Raw genomic sequence first — 15,757 nt, forward strand, 5'->3', positions numbered from 1 at the left:
TCAGTCTTCTAAAGGGGATCCTGTAGAGCAGCTGTTACGAACTGTGTCATGGTTTGGCCCACATTTTAAAAAAGAGAGCATCTCCTGAACACCTTGCCTCCCATCCATCACTGCATGGGCCATCTCCATTCCTGTCCATGATTGTGTATCATCCCTCTAGGAAAAAGCACTACATGTATTTTCAGCTGTGTTGTCTCATGCACTTTAGCAACTGGAAACAAGGAGCCAGCACCATGTGACCAGCTCTCTCTCTGTATCCCAAGAGCCAGTGCTCCACAGATCACTAAGGAGCCTTTGGAAATCACTGATCTAGAGCTTTCCTTCTCTCATGCCCTCAGGAGCAGACTTAAAGGCACTTATATTAATGGAATCTTTCAGATGAAAGTCAAGTTGCAGCATTTCATCAGTCTATGCAGCATTCGCAGGCTCTCTTCTCCTGAACAGCATTCAAGGAAGGAGGAATGTTACAAGTGTGCTGATGGCACTCCTTAGCCCTTTGTCAGAAAAATATGTTACTATTTTATAAAGACTTATGGCCATAGTCAAGGTTACTAGGTATTAAAATTAACTTTCCTGGGCCACTTGCTCTAGCTCTAGCTCTGCCTATAAACCCTCCTTTGTTTCTCTTTTTGTATTTATTTTGAAAATATTTCCTGCAGCTCGAACTATAAATTCCCTGCCCATGTTTAGTTCTGAGCAAATGATTGATTTTACAGTTTGGTGGCTTAACCAAAAAACCCCAAAATTAACATTTTTCAGGCTGAAAACAAACAAACAAAAACACAAACACCCAAAATGAAACAAATGGATAAAAAAAATGTTGAGTGGAGGGATTAGTTCATTTTCAGATGTTTTTTGATCCAGAACTAATTGGTTTCAGTGTTTCATGTAGTTTGAATGTTTTTCACGTTATATGTATAAATTTCTAAACAAAACATCTTTCAACAGATTTGTTTCACAATGATTCAAATGAACTATTTTGACTTTTTAAAAAAATCTATTTTGGGAGGGCAAACGTTTGCCAAATTTGATCCAAATTCATGAATAGTTTTGGTGCCATGGAAAGGTTGACAATTACCCAGTTCTACCCACATTGATGTGTGATACACTTACAACAAACTGTTCCATGTTTTTCATTGATTATATACTTTCAAGGATTTTTCTCTGATACTGAGGACTTTATATTTTACCACCATTATCCTGCAACTGGAGCTGTATGGAGATGGATCCTTAAAGGAGACACATTGGCTCTGCACAGAAATAAGTATCTGCCCATTTGGATCTGACTGCAGAATCAGAGCCTAGGTATGCAACTTTAGTTCCTCAGGAGATGCATGCAGAGAGAACCCAAAACAGACATTTACAGAGGAAACGTCTTTGTATAGCTCCTACTACAGATCATTTCTCTTTGTTTGTGCTTCTTGGAGATGAAAATAATCCAAACATTTTCTATTACTCGTCAATCCCTTTGGCTCCAGGCTTTTGTAGGAACTTTACTTTGTCTTCATTTCTCCAGAATACGATGTTGCGGGCTTTCATAACAAAGGCCAGCGTTCTTGTGAGCCAAAGGATGTCCTTCACACTGGGAAGAGCGTTTGTGAGGGATATGCTGGGCTCTTTCAACAAATGTGCAGGTAAATAAGATCACAAACATTCAACCCCGAGGAGCATTAATATTGTGATCTCTGTGCCTACTCTGTCTCCCTTTATATCACCTAAAATGACTTTAAACAGGACTTGAAACTTTCTCTTTCAAACTATGCTGTGGAATAACAGCAAGTGCTCAAAAGGTCAATTTTGCTTTCCCTTCCTCCCCCCCGCCCCCCCGCATAATTTACTTTGTGCCATCTGCTGAGTTTCACATTGCATTAACATAATGGCAGATGAATACATGGAGATAATTTAGTTAGAAGAGGCTGTGGTTGTTTTTTTTTCTTTGAGTAGCTCTGTATCTGAAGGTTAAAAGAATGGCAAGGCTGAAATACTGAAGAACATTATCTGCAACCAACTCGCATGCAAGAGATAGTCATTGAAGCTCAGGTGTAAGCTTTTCCAATATTCTCTGCAAAAACCCTCACACCTAAGCCATAATAATAATACACCTCTACCCCAATATAACATGACCCGACAGATCATGAATTCAGATATAACACGGTAAAAGGAATGCTCTGGGAGGGGCAGATCAAAGCAAGTTTGATATAACGTGGTTTCACCTATAACATGGTAAGATGTTTTGGCTCCCGAGGACAGCATTATATCGGGGTAGAGGTGTAACCAGTTCTCATATAATGCGTTTCATCAGTAGATCTCAAAGCACTTTACAAAGGAGGTCAGTATCATTATTCCTATTTTGCAGATGTGTTGTAATTTCAGGAGCACATCTGTTCACCTTCCACAAGCCAGTAGCCCTGTTGACTTCAATGAGTAAACAGGGTTTGGCCCTTAAGGGATTTAGAGTAGGGCCTGACAACCAATTATATATCCAGCTCATGTAAAGGGAGGGTTGTTTCATTGCAGAAACTATAAATTCCTTTAGTATGAATCAACAGAGCACCTTATAGATTAACAGATGTATTGGAGCATAAGCTTTCATGGGTGAATATCCACTTTGTCAGACGCATGTTCCAATGCATCTGTTAGTCTATAAGATGCTTTTTACAGATCCAGACTAACACGGCTACCCCTCTGATACTTTGGTATGAATGTATCACAAATTGCTTCTCCAGTGCATTTCTCCATCCCCAGTAGAGAAAGGATACAGCTCCTGTGTAAGGCAAACCCTGGGAATCACGGCTGATGCCCCAAATGTTTGTAATAATTTAGTTTTATGAACTAGTGATGGTGATAAGAAATTAATTTTGAACTTAGTTAAAACCTGGGTTTCCACAGGATCCCTTTCCAAATGGAGCCCTTCCATCAACTTCTTGGCACACTGACTCCCATTTTAGGTAGGCCTGGGAAAATCAGATTTTAATTGGCACATGTCAGTAATCACTGACTTCTCTTCCCACCCAAGAACCACTGGAAGCATATTCCTCACTAATAACTTAAGTTTACTGTGAGGGAAACTGATATTTTAAAACTGTTCTGCAAGATGCTAATGTGGAGAATGCCTCTAGCCAACAACTCAGTGTTCCAGGTATCTGTTGTGCTTTTTAAAATAAAATATTAAAATTATGAATTAATAATCAACTATGATTTTATAATTGAATTTTATATAAGTTATCGCTAGCTATTCCAAATGTAATTAGAAAAATATACTGAGAAACACATACTTATTAAAAATTAATATTCCTAAGGGTATTTGTATTATTCACTCATCTACTCACTACTGAAACATTTCCACACTGATTCCTCATTCTATGATTTTACGAAACCCCCAGGCATTCAGTCTGATTTGTCTTTATCGAATACTAACCGGGTATTGGCCCAGTACACTCTCCTCCTGTCAGACAATTGTTACCTCCCTTCACTCAAGTATCTAGCCAAAAATTTGGTGTTTTATAGATTGTTCCAGTTAGAAAGAGAAATTGGTAATAATCAGATATTTTTGATGCAATTTTGTTTATTTACAAAGAATATGCAAAGTCCCATTTCCTGGAACATGGATGAGGGAAAGAAAACAAAATAAAACAAAACCAGGTTCTTTGCTGGCTGTTCCAAGCCTATAAGCTTTTTCTCTTAGGTTTTTCAGTTTTTCAGGGTCACATTACCAGCCTTCTATGTGTGTCTGCTTGACTTTCTCTCACTGCTTCAGCTTGTCCCACTATGCTTCAGCTTGTGCCCTCACACACAGACCAAAACATATTCTTGGGGATTTCTGCACTACTGCCCATGCACATAATTAATGAGCCACACATATTTTTAATTTTTTGCACAGAAAAAAGCTTCTGCTGAAATGTTGCTGCAGTTCCACCTTTTGCCCACTAGAGGGCACTGTGGCGATAGAACAAAGCAGCCTGTCCCGGCCAGCCAGGGAAGAGAAAGAGCCTACCTTCCTTGCAGCCCCTGTCAGTTAGGACAGGAGACGGGGCTATGGGGAGACAGACTACATGGGGTTGCTGGGGGAGGGAGGTCAGACAAGGGCTCATAAGGGCTAGTGGGGGCAGACAGACTGGGGCAGGTGATGAATGAGAGGGGAGGTGCAGGGTCACATGGTGATGGAGGAAGGGATGCAGAGCTACATAGGGACAAGGGAGTGGTTGGGTGGGGCTTAGACACATGGGGACAGGAGGAAGGGGTACAGGGACACATAGGGACAGGGGAAGGAGTCAGAGCCACATAGAGATGAGGGGAGTGGATGTCTGGGTGATGGTGAAGGGACACATGTGGAAAGGGGGTGCAAGGACACATGGGGGTGCAGAAACACATGGGAATGGGGCAGATGTGCCTGACTGAATGGGCAAGGCTAAGGGTCAGCCAGGGGCTGCATCCCTAACAATCCCTCCCCACCCCTGAAAAAACCCTGTTCTATACTTTTCCCACCCAGACCCAACAAATCTCCAAGTTCACACCCAGGCACCTTCCCAGCAATTTACTTCCCTCTACCTCAGCTCTTCTGTTACCCTGGAATTCCCCAAACCTTTGTGCTGCTTCTGAGGGGCATGGGAAATACAGCTCTGTATTGTAGTTGAAATGAATTATTACTCCGAGTTCTGTATTAATAGGCCTAGTAAGGAATCTGTTTGTCAAAAAAAATTCCCTGAATCTTTGTCTGTATTATTACAGACATACTTGCTGATAGGTATTTTGAAATGACCAAAAAGAATTGAAACTGGTGTGATTATATTGTTATTCTGACAAATAAAATATGCAGAATTTTTATTTTTTTGGTGCAGAATTCCCCCAGGAGTAAAAACAGCTCCACCAATCAAAGCCCTAACCCCTATATTTGAAACCTGTTGGGCCACATGATTCAGCTTCTATTCAGATTTTGCATGTGTCTGTATTTTGGGTGCTACTGCTATTGTTTCAGCCACCTGATCATAATGGTTTCTTTACATTTATCCTGAATGTAAGAAAGAGGTCATACCCAACCCACAACAAGGATTAACTCAACCCATAGCACATTTCTTCTGTTTCTGTTGCCAGATAAAGGCACTCCATTCTAGCAAGAGGACCTCATTGCCTTTTCTTACCATCCTTGTACACAATTTAGATAAGTCTTTAACTATGAAGGCAGTAGTAAAAGAGCAGAACTCCTGATTTCAGATGCTTCAAGGACCACATTTTTAAAAAATGAGGGCCTAAAATTAGGCTCTTAAATCCACATTGAGGCAACTGTAATGAATGAACTGATTCGCCAAGTCATGAGCACCACACAATTGCCATTCATGTCCCTGATTGAGCTTCAGTCGCTTCAGTGCCAGTGTGGACAAGAGTCCAAAGCACAAATGATGGATGGATACCTCTTCAGCTGGCAAACCTCCTGTGGTTGACCAGATGAGAGCCCTATGGCAGGGGAAGGTAGGGCATTAATGAAGACCAGGGCATTTTTAGGAGGTTGGTACTGGGAGGTCGGTACTGGGAGGTCAGCACCCGAAGCCAATTTTTAAAAATCAAACATTTTTGGAAATGAATGAAAACATGAATTTTTACAAATACTTCAGCAATATTTAATTGTCCAAAATTGGCTTCTCAGGTGGCAGTCAGCAAAATGCAGGTGGCTTGTTTGCCAGGACCACAGTGAACCCATTGTTTGTGATGGTGACATAAATCAGCTTAGGACAACCTTAGCATGGACATGGGACCTGACTCAAGATGGCTAGTATGAATGCACACTAGTATTTGCATTTCCCATGTTTCAATACAATAAATTTTCAGCAGAACTGACTACAGTCTCCAGTGTAAACCTGACCATAGACTGCCCTTATGCAGGCATTATGGGAATGAGTACACGCAGGCGCTCAGCTGGCCTTCTCCTTTTGCTTACTACCTTTTCCATATTCAATTGTCCTACCCTTTTACTCTCTAATATGAAATCCCCTTCCCCCTATATGCCATGTACCATTTCTGTTGTCCTTCTCTGGAACATTTATTCCCCTCTTGCCCCCCCACCCCCTCATCCTCCCTCTTTTTTTTAGATGAGTTCACCAAAATTGAGCCCAGAATTGAAGGGCAGGATGTGCCATTCAGATATATAAAGGCAGTGTAACATTCTCCATATTAGTCTGCATGGTCTTTATCTTTTTTTGAAACACAGGCCAGCATCTTTTATTGCTTTTAATTATCTCTGTGCACTAAGAAAATGTTTTCACTAAAGTGTTTACAATGATGGCATCACCACATGCAATCAGCTTAATCATGTCTTCCTATCCAGATTACATTGCACTTAATGTCATAATCTACCATCATGTGGTCCCGTCTTCTGGCTTTGTTGGGTATTTCTTGAGTTCCTCACACTTCTCCCTAATCTTGAACAATTTATTTATATAACATCTAAATGACAAATGTAAGAAACCTGTTTAGTCCATCTTCCTGCCAGTACAGGGTCGTTCCTATATTTTACGTTCAGCCAGCCTAGTCTATTGTTAAATGACTCTAGCAGTAGTGCATGTACCACTTCCCTTGGGAATTGCAAACATATTCTGGTTTCTCTCATCCCTGGGATAGTTTTACTAATTTCATCCTAAATGGGATTGCAGAGGTGGTAATTTTGGGCAGAATATGACCCTTGGCATTCTGTTTAGACATGTTTAATGTGGGGATTTTCAGAGGGTTTATGGGAATTAGATACCCAGGTCACCTAGATTACTTGGCAATGCCTACCTACAATTTTCCTTCAAGTCAATGGGCCAGCTCCTGATCTCAGTTACACCAGTGTAAATCCAAGCTATCTCCATTCACATCAACAGAGCTACTCCAGATTTACTGCCGTGAAACTGAGCAGAATTTGGTTCACAAGTGATCAAGGACTGGCAAAGACATTGTAGGTCACCTTTTTTGGCCTTCTGCACCATCAATAAGGTTTCCCAATGCAATTCTCCCTCCAGTCTTGACCAGCCTGTTGATCAATATTTCCAGTGACAGGCCATCCCTCATTACCTCTATGTTATGGTCTATCCTATGCCCGTCTTAAGCATGGGTTAAAGAAATGCTTACTCATGTGTACCCTGAATTTTCTTTTAGTTTTTTCTTTGAAGGCCTCTAATTCTGATTGCCCTACTTCCCAGATAATATAAAGAAGTCTCTGCCCTTGAATGTGTTTATACAGTAGTAGTATGTCCCACCTCACCTCTCCTTTCTCCTCACACTACTTAATTTGAACTCCTTCACTGGCTCTCAATTCATCACAGTCCTGTTTTAGTACCACTGCAGTCTCTGATCCTTCCCTAAAACAATATCTTCCCCATAGGGCCTGATACAAAGCCTACTGAAGTTGATAGGAGCCCCACTTGTGGACCCCAGGATGCTATGCACAAATACAAGTAATACATAATAATCCAGATTAAGGTTTTAATAGACCTATATATAAAACTGCCTTATTACCACTCTAACTTTACATGAGATTTCTTTATAGATCAAAGAATACCTTGCTTTGTTGTGGAGCAGCATCACGCTGTGAACTCACAGCCAGTGCATCAGTTGTCTATATTAAATTTCTTTATATCACCCGCTACTATCCAAATATCCATCCATCAATTTGTAGCTCTCCTTATTTATGTCATATGAATCCCTTTGCATCTCACGGAGTTAAATTTCATTCCACAGATAATCTGGTTTCTAAAGTACACATCATTTATTGTGTTAACTATCTGCCCCATTTAATACAAGATTTTTCAACGAACCAGAAAAATTTCAGTTCCAACCTATTCAGAGGACAATCTTCTGCTTAAATGAAGCAAATCTGGACAAACAGTCCACAGGATTCCAATGTGTTTAGATCCCATTTGTTCTCCCATTGCACAGACACTGATTCATGCAAAATCTGTTTTAATTTTATTTACATAACAATGTCTAGTCCAGTGGATGGGTTCGCTTTCATTCCGTATAAAAATAATATGGACTGATCTTCCCCACTACCCCTTAATGCATTTTCAGAGAAAAACTCAAACTTTTTTTTTAAACCAATTCTCCTCAGTTTAGGAAAATTTAGTACATTTACTGCAGCATTAAAAATCTGGGATCACTTATTTCAGAGACTGATAGCCATCAATTTTCAGGATAGTGGCTCTCTCTAATATTGGGTAACCTTGGAAGTGACTCTAATGAATAACAAGATGGAGGAAATCAAGTGTGCTCTGTTTCATAATGGTTGTAACACTAAACTAGAGTGAGGAATCATACAAGGAATGGAAAAAAAGATACCCTCTCCTAAAATAGAACACACTGCCCAAGCCCTCAGGGAAGGAGGCATTATCCATCACAGCCAGTAAAGACAATATCTGCTTGAGTCCACTAGCCATGCAGGGTTCAACCAGAATGCATGTTTCATGACTGGAAGAAACAGAATGTATCTCTTATAGGGAGATAGCTGATGGAACACTGTCCAACCTGGGCTGGTAGAATTATAACTGCAGTTCAGACAAGCCCAAAGAAAATAGACACTGCACATGAAATCAGTATTTCGTCTGTGAGCAATGAAGGCATATGGTCTAGCAATCAGAGGAAAGAACTAGATGACTACAGGATTCTGAGATCTAATGCTGATGGAAACACTAATTTTCATGGTCACCTCTGTGCAGCTCCATGATTTCAACTGTATAAAAATGAAAAGCTCCCTATGAATAAGATATTGCTTTGTAATACCCTCCTTCCCTCAGTGTTGCAGGTGTACGGTGCATGAAGTTATCAGGATATTCTAAAGGTTACAGTTACAGACGTGGACAGTCCTTTACAGGGGATAGTGACCATGCCTGGAATGCAGTTTACCTTGATGGAAGGTGGCATCTGCTGGACAGCACCTGGGGAAGTGGCTCAGTCAATGATTCGTGCAGCAAGTTCACCTTTCAGTATGGTACCATTTGTTATTTTAACACCCAGACCTAGAACAACCTGGGGCATGAAGAGGGCCAATATGTGTGGCAATGGGGCAATGTTTGGTCTCAGCTTTAATATAATTTTCTGGTTTGGGGATGGGGGAGAAGCAGCTGCTGGTAGTTCAGTCTTTTTATAATCTCTACTTTTAATTTATGACAAAAGCACTGAGGTAACATTTTCAAAGGCACCTTAGTGATTTAGGAGCCTAAGTCTCAATGACAGTCATAGGATCTCACTTCTAAGGGCCAAATCCTCAAAGATATTTAGGAGCTGAAATCAATGGGAGTTAAAGGTATTTAGACGCTTGAGGATCTGGGCCTAAGTCACTTTTGACAACGGGACTGAGGTTGCAGGAGTAAAATTTTCAAGAGCACCTACAACTGAGCCGTTGAATAAATAAAACTCCAGAAGTCAACAACTCACCACAGGATTATACTTGGAACTGAAGAGAATCTTGCTCTCTATTGTCGTTACATGAAGCAGACCTTTTGACTACCTTTTAAAAAGATGGGGTAACGTGAGCAACCAGCCAATCCAGGCACCTGCTAATAGATTTCCCAGACACTTGCATTAAAATATTTGGGCTTTCAAAAATGTTCAAAACTCTGCTTTCATTGTGGATTAAAACTGAAGTATATACATGTGGTTATTTCTTAGTTATTTCGTAGACTTGATTGAATTTTCAAAGCAAACACTACAAAACGAGGTCTTTCTGTATTATAAGCCTAATGGGTAAGCTTTAAGATGTGCCCTGTATATTAAATCACTCAACTGGCTAAAATTCCTAAATCCTCCATTTCTTTATTAAAACAGGAAATTCCAATACAATTACCCAGAGGCAGAAAGAAGAAAATGAAAAATTGGGGGCTTTTTTTTAAAAAAGGACAATTTCTTTTCTACCAAACATTTATAGGTGCTGCTGGGGGGTGGGGAGAAATCAGACCACATACTTCTAAGAGCACTTTGTCATTAGTTTTAAAACTGGGGTAAGGTTCACCCCAAATGCAATTAAAAGGGACATCATTCTCAGACCTTGTATTTTGATTGAATGGTTTTAGTCTGCGTCTGAATCCTGTTGCCGATATCCCAGAGGACCATATGAGGCCACATTTTCATATATAAGAGAGAGGCTTTGGAGTATGTTACAAAATTTGCATAAGAGCATCTACAAATTAAAGCTCTAATCCTGCAAATGCTCATGCACACGCTTAACTTTAAGCATGAAAACTTTTCCCCTAAAGTCAATGGGGCCACTCGTGTTTAAAGATAAGCATGCGCATAAGTGTTTGAATAAAGAGACGCTGCCTTGTGGACTGAAAATAGGACTTGGTTGGGAGTTTGGGGTTACACAGGCAATATAGGAATGGGCCCCTGTCCTCTCCCCTACCATTCACATGGCAGCACCCTATTAAAAGAGATAACAGCAGTTGGGCATATTGTCAACATTCCACACACTGCTTTCACTTCTAGAATACTGTTACATTTAATTTTTGAAATGTATAGTTGAAAGATTCTACAACTAATTAAATACTTTCCATTTTTTGCTAACCTCTTCCCTCTTGTTTCAGATACAAGGAGTTTTATTTTCTTACGCACCCGGCCCTATTTATTAATAATCATTTCCCAGACAACAGCAACTGGCAGCTCCTGAAGCCAGCTCTGACACTGAAAGAGTTTGAGAGCAATATGTTATACAACAGTCAGTTTTACATCCTAGGAATGCTGGCCACACATCCAGAAACGCCCATCATCCAAACAGGTAACATCACCCAACGGGAGACATTACAGAGCACTCGTGTCTCGTACAGATCTGGATGAGTTACATTTCCTACTCACTGCTGATAAATGGGTAGCATGAGAGGCTCTCTTTCCTCACTGACACAATTTTTGTCTATTTGGGGTAAACCATGGTTGCATGCGGCCTGGAGGCCTACAGAAATAGCAAGTAAATATCATCTGCTTGTGGTTTCAATCCCAAAGGTGTGAAATCAGAAGTGTTATTGCATATTAGATTGGGCTACTTAAACTAGCCCCTGTATTAGCAGCTTTTCATGGAGTGGAGTCACCATTGGCATGCTCCCTCGTGGCCTGGGGTGGTGTAGCAGGCCTTCTTCCTCCAGCATCCCCTCAGCCTCTTTGCCTTTGCAATGGTCTGCCTCTTCTTATGACTTGACCCTCCAGTCAGGTCGCAGAGTCCTAATCCTTCTACAGCACACAGAGTCCAATAAACTCAACTGAACATAACTCTTTGTCCCTACCTAAGCTCATTCCTCCCCAGACTCTTCACCCCTTCCTAGGTGTTGCATGGTGTCCTCCCACTTTTGTGTGGAGCAACACCTTCTAGGGCTTTCTCTCTGGAGGCCCAGCTCCAAAGGCTCAACAGGTCTGGTCCCTCAGATTCCTTGCTGCCTCCTTGGACTTCTTCCTAGCTTGGCCCTCCTTCAGTACCTTTTCCTCACCTGGTTCACTGTACATCTGCCTCTTTCTAGGCCTTTCCTTCAATTTCCAGCCGCCAGAAATGGACTACAAAGTTCTTCCCCTCTCTCTCTGCACCTTCCTTCTCAGCTGGGCTTCCTCCCTTTATGCTCATGACCCAACCCTCCCACAGCCAGCTTCATCTTCGTTTGTACCAGGCTCATCCTCCAGGTGTTACCAACACATTAACTGCTCTGGTTCCAGTTAAGTCTTTTGTTACTTCTGTTGGGTACATAACCCATCACACAACTGTAAACATTGAACTCCACCTACAAAACAAGGGCAAGAGTTTTTACCTGGGTGTCCTATTGGGTTTCTGGGAACTGGGCGGGCGGAAGCCTGCCCAATGCTAAAGAATCCCCCCCAGCCTAAGGGGAGGATCTACAGGACCTCAAAAACCCAACTGATTTTGGGGGACAACTAATAAAAGAACAGCGCCAGCAGTGTGGTCAAAGGGTCATAAGAAGGGAGCCTGATGGGGACACCAAGCAGAGAACCCCAGACAGCGCCCACTGCTCCTCGAAGGCATCAAGGGAGCCAGTGGATGCTGCCCAGAGGAACCCTGCCCGGATGGGTGAACGGACAGAGAGTTGGAAACAAGCCCCACAGTCACAGGAGTCTCCATTTGCCAACCTCCTCTCCCTGGTTGCGTAGATGGCCATTTTAGCCAGGGCAAGGAGAAGGTTGACCAGGAGGTCCTGCGACTTTGTGGGGCCACAGATAGGGAGTGCATAAAGAAGGAAGTGAAGGGAAAAGTGCAGCCAGAAACGTAACAGTATATTGTTGAGGAGCCGGTATATGGGCTGCAACCTGGCGCACTCTAAGTAAACATGCACCAGGGTCTCCCTCACGCCGCAGAGGGGGCAGGTGTCTGGGGCAGGGATAAACCACGACAAATATATGCCCGTGCTCATGGCCACATGAAGGAGCCACCAGCTGATATCCCCAACGGGCCTCGGAACCAGGGTAGAGTATAGGGTGGCCCACCAGGGCTCCTCATCCTCAAGAGGTGGCAGGAGGTCCCGCCACTTTGTGTTGGGGCGGGACATGAGGGTGAGGAAGTGAAAGGTGTGGAGCACGAGTGTGTAGAGATTTTCCTTGGCGCAGTTTGGAAGTGGACCGGCTGCAGATCGTGCAGCCGGCTTGTGGAGAAGGGGCGGGTGGGCCGGTCGGGTCTGCAGGACAGGGCCCGATGAAAAGGTCCGGAGGGATGGGGTGGAGGGTGGGTGGGACATGCCCTCTTGCAGGACCCGGTCGAGGTAGGCCCGAGCAGCGGGTGGCAAAGCGGCCTTCACCTCCTGTAGTACGCGCCGGGGAGTACAAGGTCTGGAGAGCCCCATACGCCGAGCGAGCATCAGGGGATCCATCCAGTCTCCCCGCTCGTAATCCAGGAGGTCTCCGACCCTGGTAGCTTCTGCCAGGACCAACCTCTGGCACACTGCGGGGGACTCCGCCACCTGCACTCAGAGCTGGGGGTTGTGTAGCAGGGACTCCGCGAGGAGATCTGCCCCCTTGGTGGCCGCCATGGACCTGGTCGCAGAGAACAGCTTCCAGGTCCGGAGGAGGTCCTGGTAGAAGACTGGCAGCCCGGAGTGTCTGCAGTCAAACTTCTAAGTTTTTATTTACTATAGGTGTCTAAATAAGCACCCTGATTTTCAGGACTGGGCACCAGCAGCTCCCTTTGGCATACGTCATTTATTCAGGTGCTAGCTATGAATTTAGGAGCCTAATTTTAGCACTCCCTCCCTTTTCATTTTTTTTTTTACTTTAAATCTTGGCCTTATTGTAAGGTTGCAAAAACAGAACTGGCTCAAGCTGTTAAGGGGCTTCAACCAAGAGGCCAAGCACTTAACAAGATTAAAAAAGGGATTGGATTGTTATACGAACGATAAAAATATCCAGAGTTCCCAATAATGAATATTAATCGTCATGCTTCAGGCCTTGAGCCAATCTTGAGCTACTGGAGATCCGGATGAGACCTAACACAGGGAGCAGATTATCCTCTCTCTTCCTACAGTAGATCTCTCAGACCTTCCTCTGCAGCAGCTGATGCTGGCCTCTGTTGTATATTGGACTAGATTTTGGGTCTGATCCAGCCTGGCAATTCCTGTGTCCCTAGGAGTGTGGGTAGCTTGAGATGTAACACAAGAGCTCACACAGGCCTCCATCTTCTGCAGAATCCAAGAGCACTGACCAGCTCCATCTCATTCAATATAAAATAAGATAAACAAGTGTTCCAAAGCAACCACTCCCATCTTGTTCCTTGGGAGGGACACTGATTGGCTGATGGTTGACAAGTTAGAACCAGCCAACTGCAATCCTTTCATTTCACTGACTGGTGACCCTTTGGGTCACTCAGTCCTCCACGTCATTCTCTGCAGGGGTTTTATATAAACAAACTGGAGGAAACTCCTGAACAGTTTCTTTTCTTTGTATTTCACAGTAAACGGAAAAGCAACTATTTCTATCGAGAGCCGGGCTCCACTATTATTTATGTTTAAGCTGCAGGGAACTGAGGAACATGGTTTAATGACATTAAAGAAGAATGGGATGAAGCTGGAGATCTATCCCCAGAAGACTGGAAATCACAAGCTGCAGGTCTTTGCCAAGCCCGCCAAAGGCTCAGAGGATCACTACAATGAGGTGTTAGAATACACCATAGAGTGCAGCTCTGTGGACAAGAACATGTGCTTCCCAAAGGATCTACGTCAACCTGTTGGACCCAGCTGGTTCACGGAGCGGAAAGGATTCCTGAGACCATCACACCCTGAGCCCATTATTCACACCAATGACGGGCGGTGTTCCATCACTTTCACGCTGGGTAAAGATATAAGTATCCTACCCTCACTGCATTCGGATAACACTAGCTTGACTGAGGATATGAGAAGAAGGCACATCATGGAAATCCATCGAGGAAACCAAATTGAGTTTAAGATCCATCTCCCCCATGCAGGAAAGTTTGTTCTTAGACTGTTTGCCAAGAAGAAGTCAGACCCAGGCAATTACAATTACATCTTCAACTACCTTATCTCCTGCCCAAACACTGAAGTGAAGTGGCCAGTTTTTCCAGAATATTATAGAAACTGGGCAGAAAGCTATGAACTACTGGAGCCACTTGCTGGGCTGCTGCCAGCCAATCGCAATGTTCAGTTTAAGCTCAAGCTGCATAGTATAGCAAAGGCATTTGTTAAGGGTAAAGACACTTCTCCTCTGACCCTGAGTAAAGATGGTTACTGGGAAGGAACATGTAATACTTCTGGCTGCACAGAGGTGTGTGTCATGGTGCAAGAGAATGCCAATCTCAAGTTCTCATACCTCCTGAAATATGAAGTAGAGACCCAGTAAACCCCCTCTCATTCTTTTCATCATCTTGCACAAACTAACAACATTTCAACATGTCTAAAACTCACATCATTTTATTGTTCCCATTAGCTCCCTCCATCAAATCTACAAATATAGAACAACATTCAGGTATCTTTGGAAGAGCCAGTGCAAGATGAAAATGAGCAAAAATCAGTAATTGTTGTAAAGTGAGCAGCTGTGTAGGGAATTCAAATTAATTATAGACACTGTTAGGAGATACCTTCCAGAGAAATGGTTTGAGGGAAGCAATTGACTTTTTATGTCCATAGTTCATTAACATTTCAGCGGTAGCTATTGGTTTCTGAATTATTGTGCATTACCAAAAAGGTTTATCAGGGCTACTGCAAGAAGAATTTGATTAGTCATGGGGTAGAGAAAAGAAAGCACCTTATAGTTTTGCAACATGACTCTGTGTATCTCTAGCATAACAACAAAATACATCCCAGTGAAGCGATGTTCTACTGAAAGAATATATACTAAGTGAAGGCTTTCTTGTGCACTTCATTGTCTTACAAATTTAAAATGATACTGCAAAATGACTGTTTTTACACTAGATCTTCAATTCAATAAAAAAACATTAATTTTTACCTTATTACTTGGATGTTTGAGTTGTAAACACTTTTGCTGTAAGGGGTAACTCAATTTCATCTAGCACACTACAATTCTTTTATCTCAACCACAAAAGGAACTTTCTGCCATATGTAAGGTCACAGTTAAACTGGGAATAATGTTAGTTCTCAAACCAACATTTAAAAAGAACCCAACCTGTCTGTCCAAGATAGAACTGCTGAGTGTGATGGGATATCTGGGGGATTGCTCTGACAGGCGTAATCAGTGGAACTTTGGGTCTCTACAGTAATACATTATTGCTAATATCCCATAGGAAACCATAATTTTGATAGATGCCCTGTTCATAGAGAAATTTCCATGCAGAAGGCAA

At 42.6% G+C, this 15,757-nt stretch overlaps 1 protein-coding gene across 6 annotated transcripts in view; it reads left to right on the forward strand.

Annotated features, from left to right (window-relative positions):
* The window catches only part of KY (kyphoscoliosis peptidase), an 80,043-nt gene extending 64,634 nt beyond the window's left edge, over window positions 1-15,409 (forward strand). For 5 of the 6 annotated variants that reach the window (XM_030576388.1, XM_030576392.1, XM_030576390.1 and 2 more), the window contains 4 exons: window positions 1,517-1,634; window positions 8,763-8,951; window positions 10,548-10,738; window positions 13,898-15,409. In XM_030576388.1, the coding sequence (XP_030432248.1) occupies window positions 1,517-1,634; window positions 8,763-8,951; window positions 10,548-10,738; window positions 13,898-14,799 (1,400 nt within the window). In that variant the 3' untranslated portion in view covers window positions 14,800-15,409. The remainder of the gene's footprint in view (window positions 1-1,516; window positions 1,635-8,762; window positions 8,952-10,547; window positions 10,739-13,897) is intronic. The other variant, XM_030576394.1, reaches the window with a different exon arrangement.
* The last annotated feature ends 348 nt before the right edge of the window (window positions 15,410-15,757 follow it).

Source organism: Gopherus evgoodei, chromosome 9, assembly GCF_007399415.2.
Source record: "Gopherus evgoodei ecotype Sinaloan lineage chromosome 9, rGopEvg1_v1.p, whole genome shotgun sequence".
Classification (NCBI taxonomy): domain Eukaryota; kingdom Metazoa; phylum Chordata; order Testudines; family Testudinidae; genus Gopherus; species Gopherus evgoodei.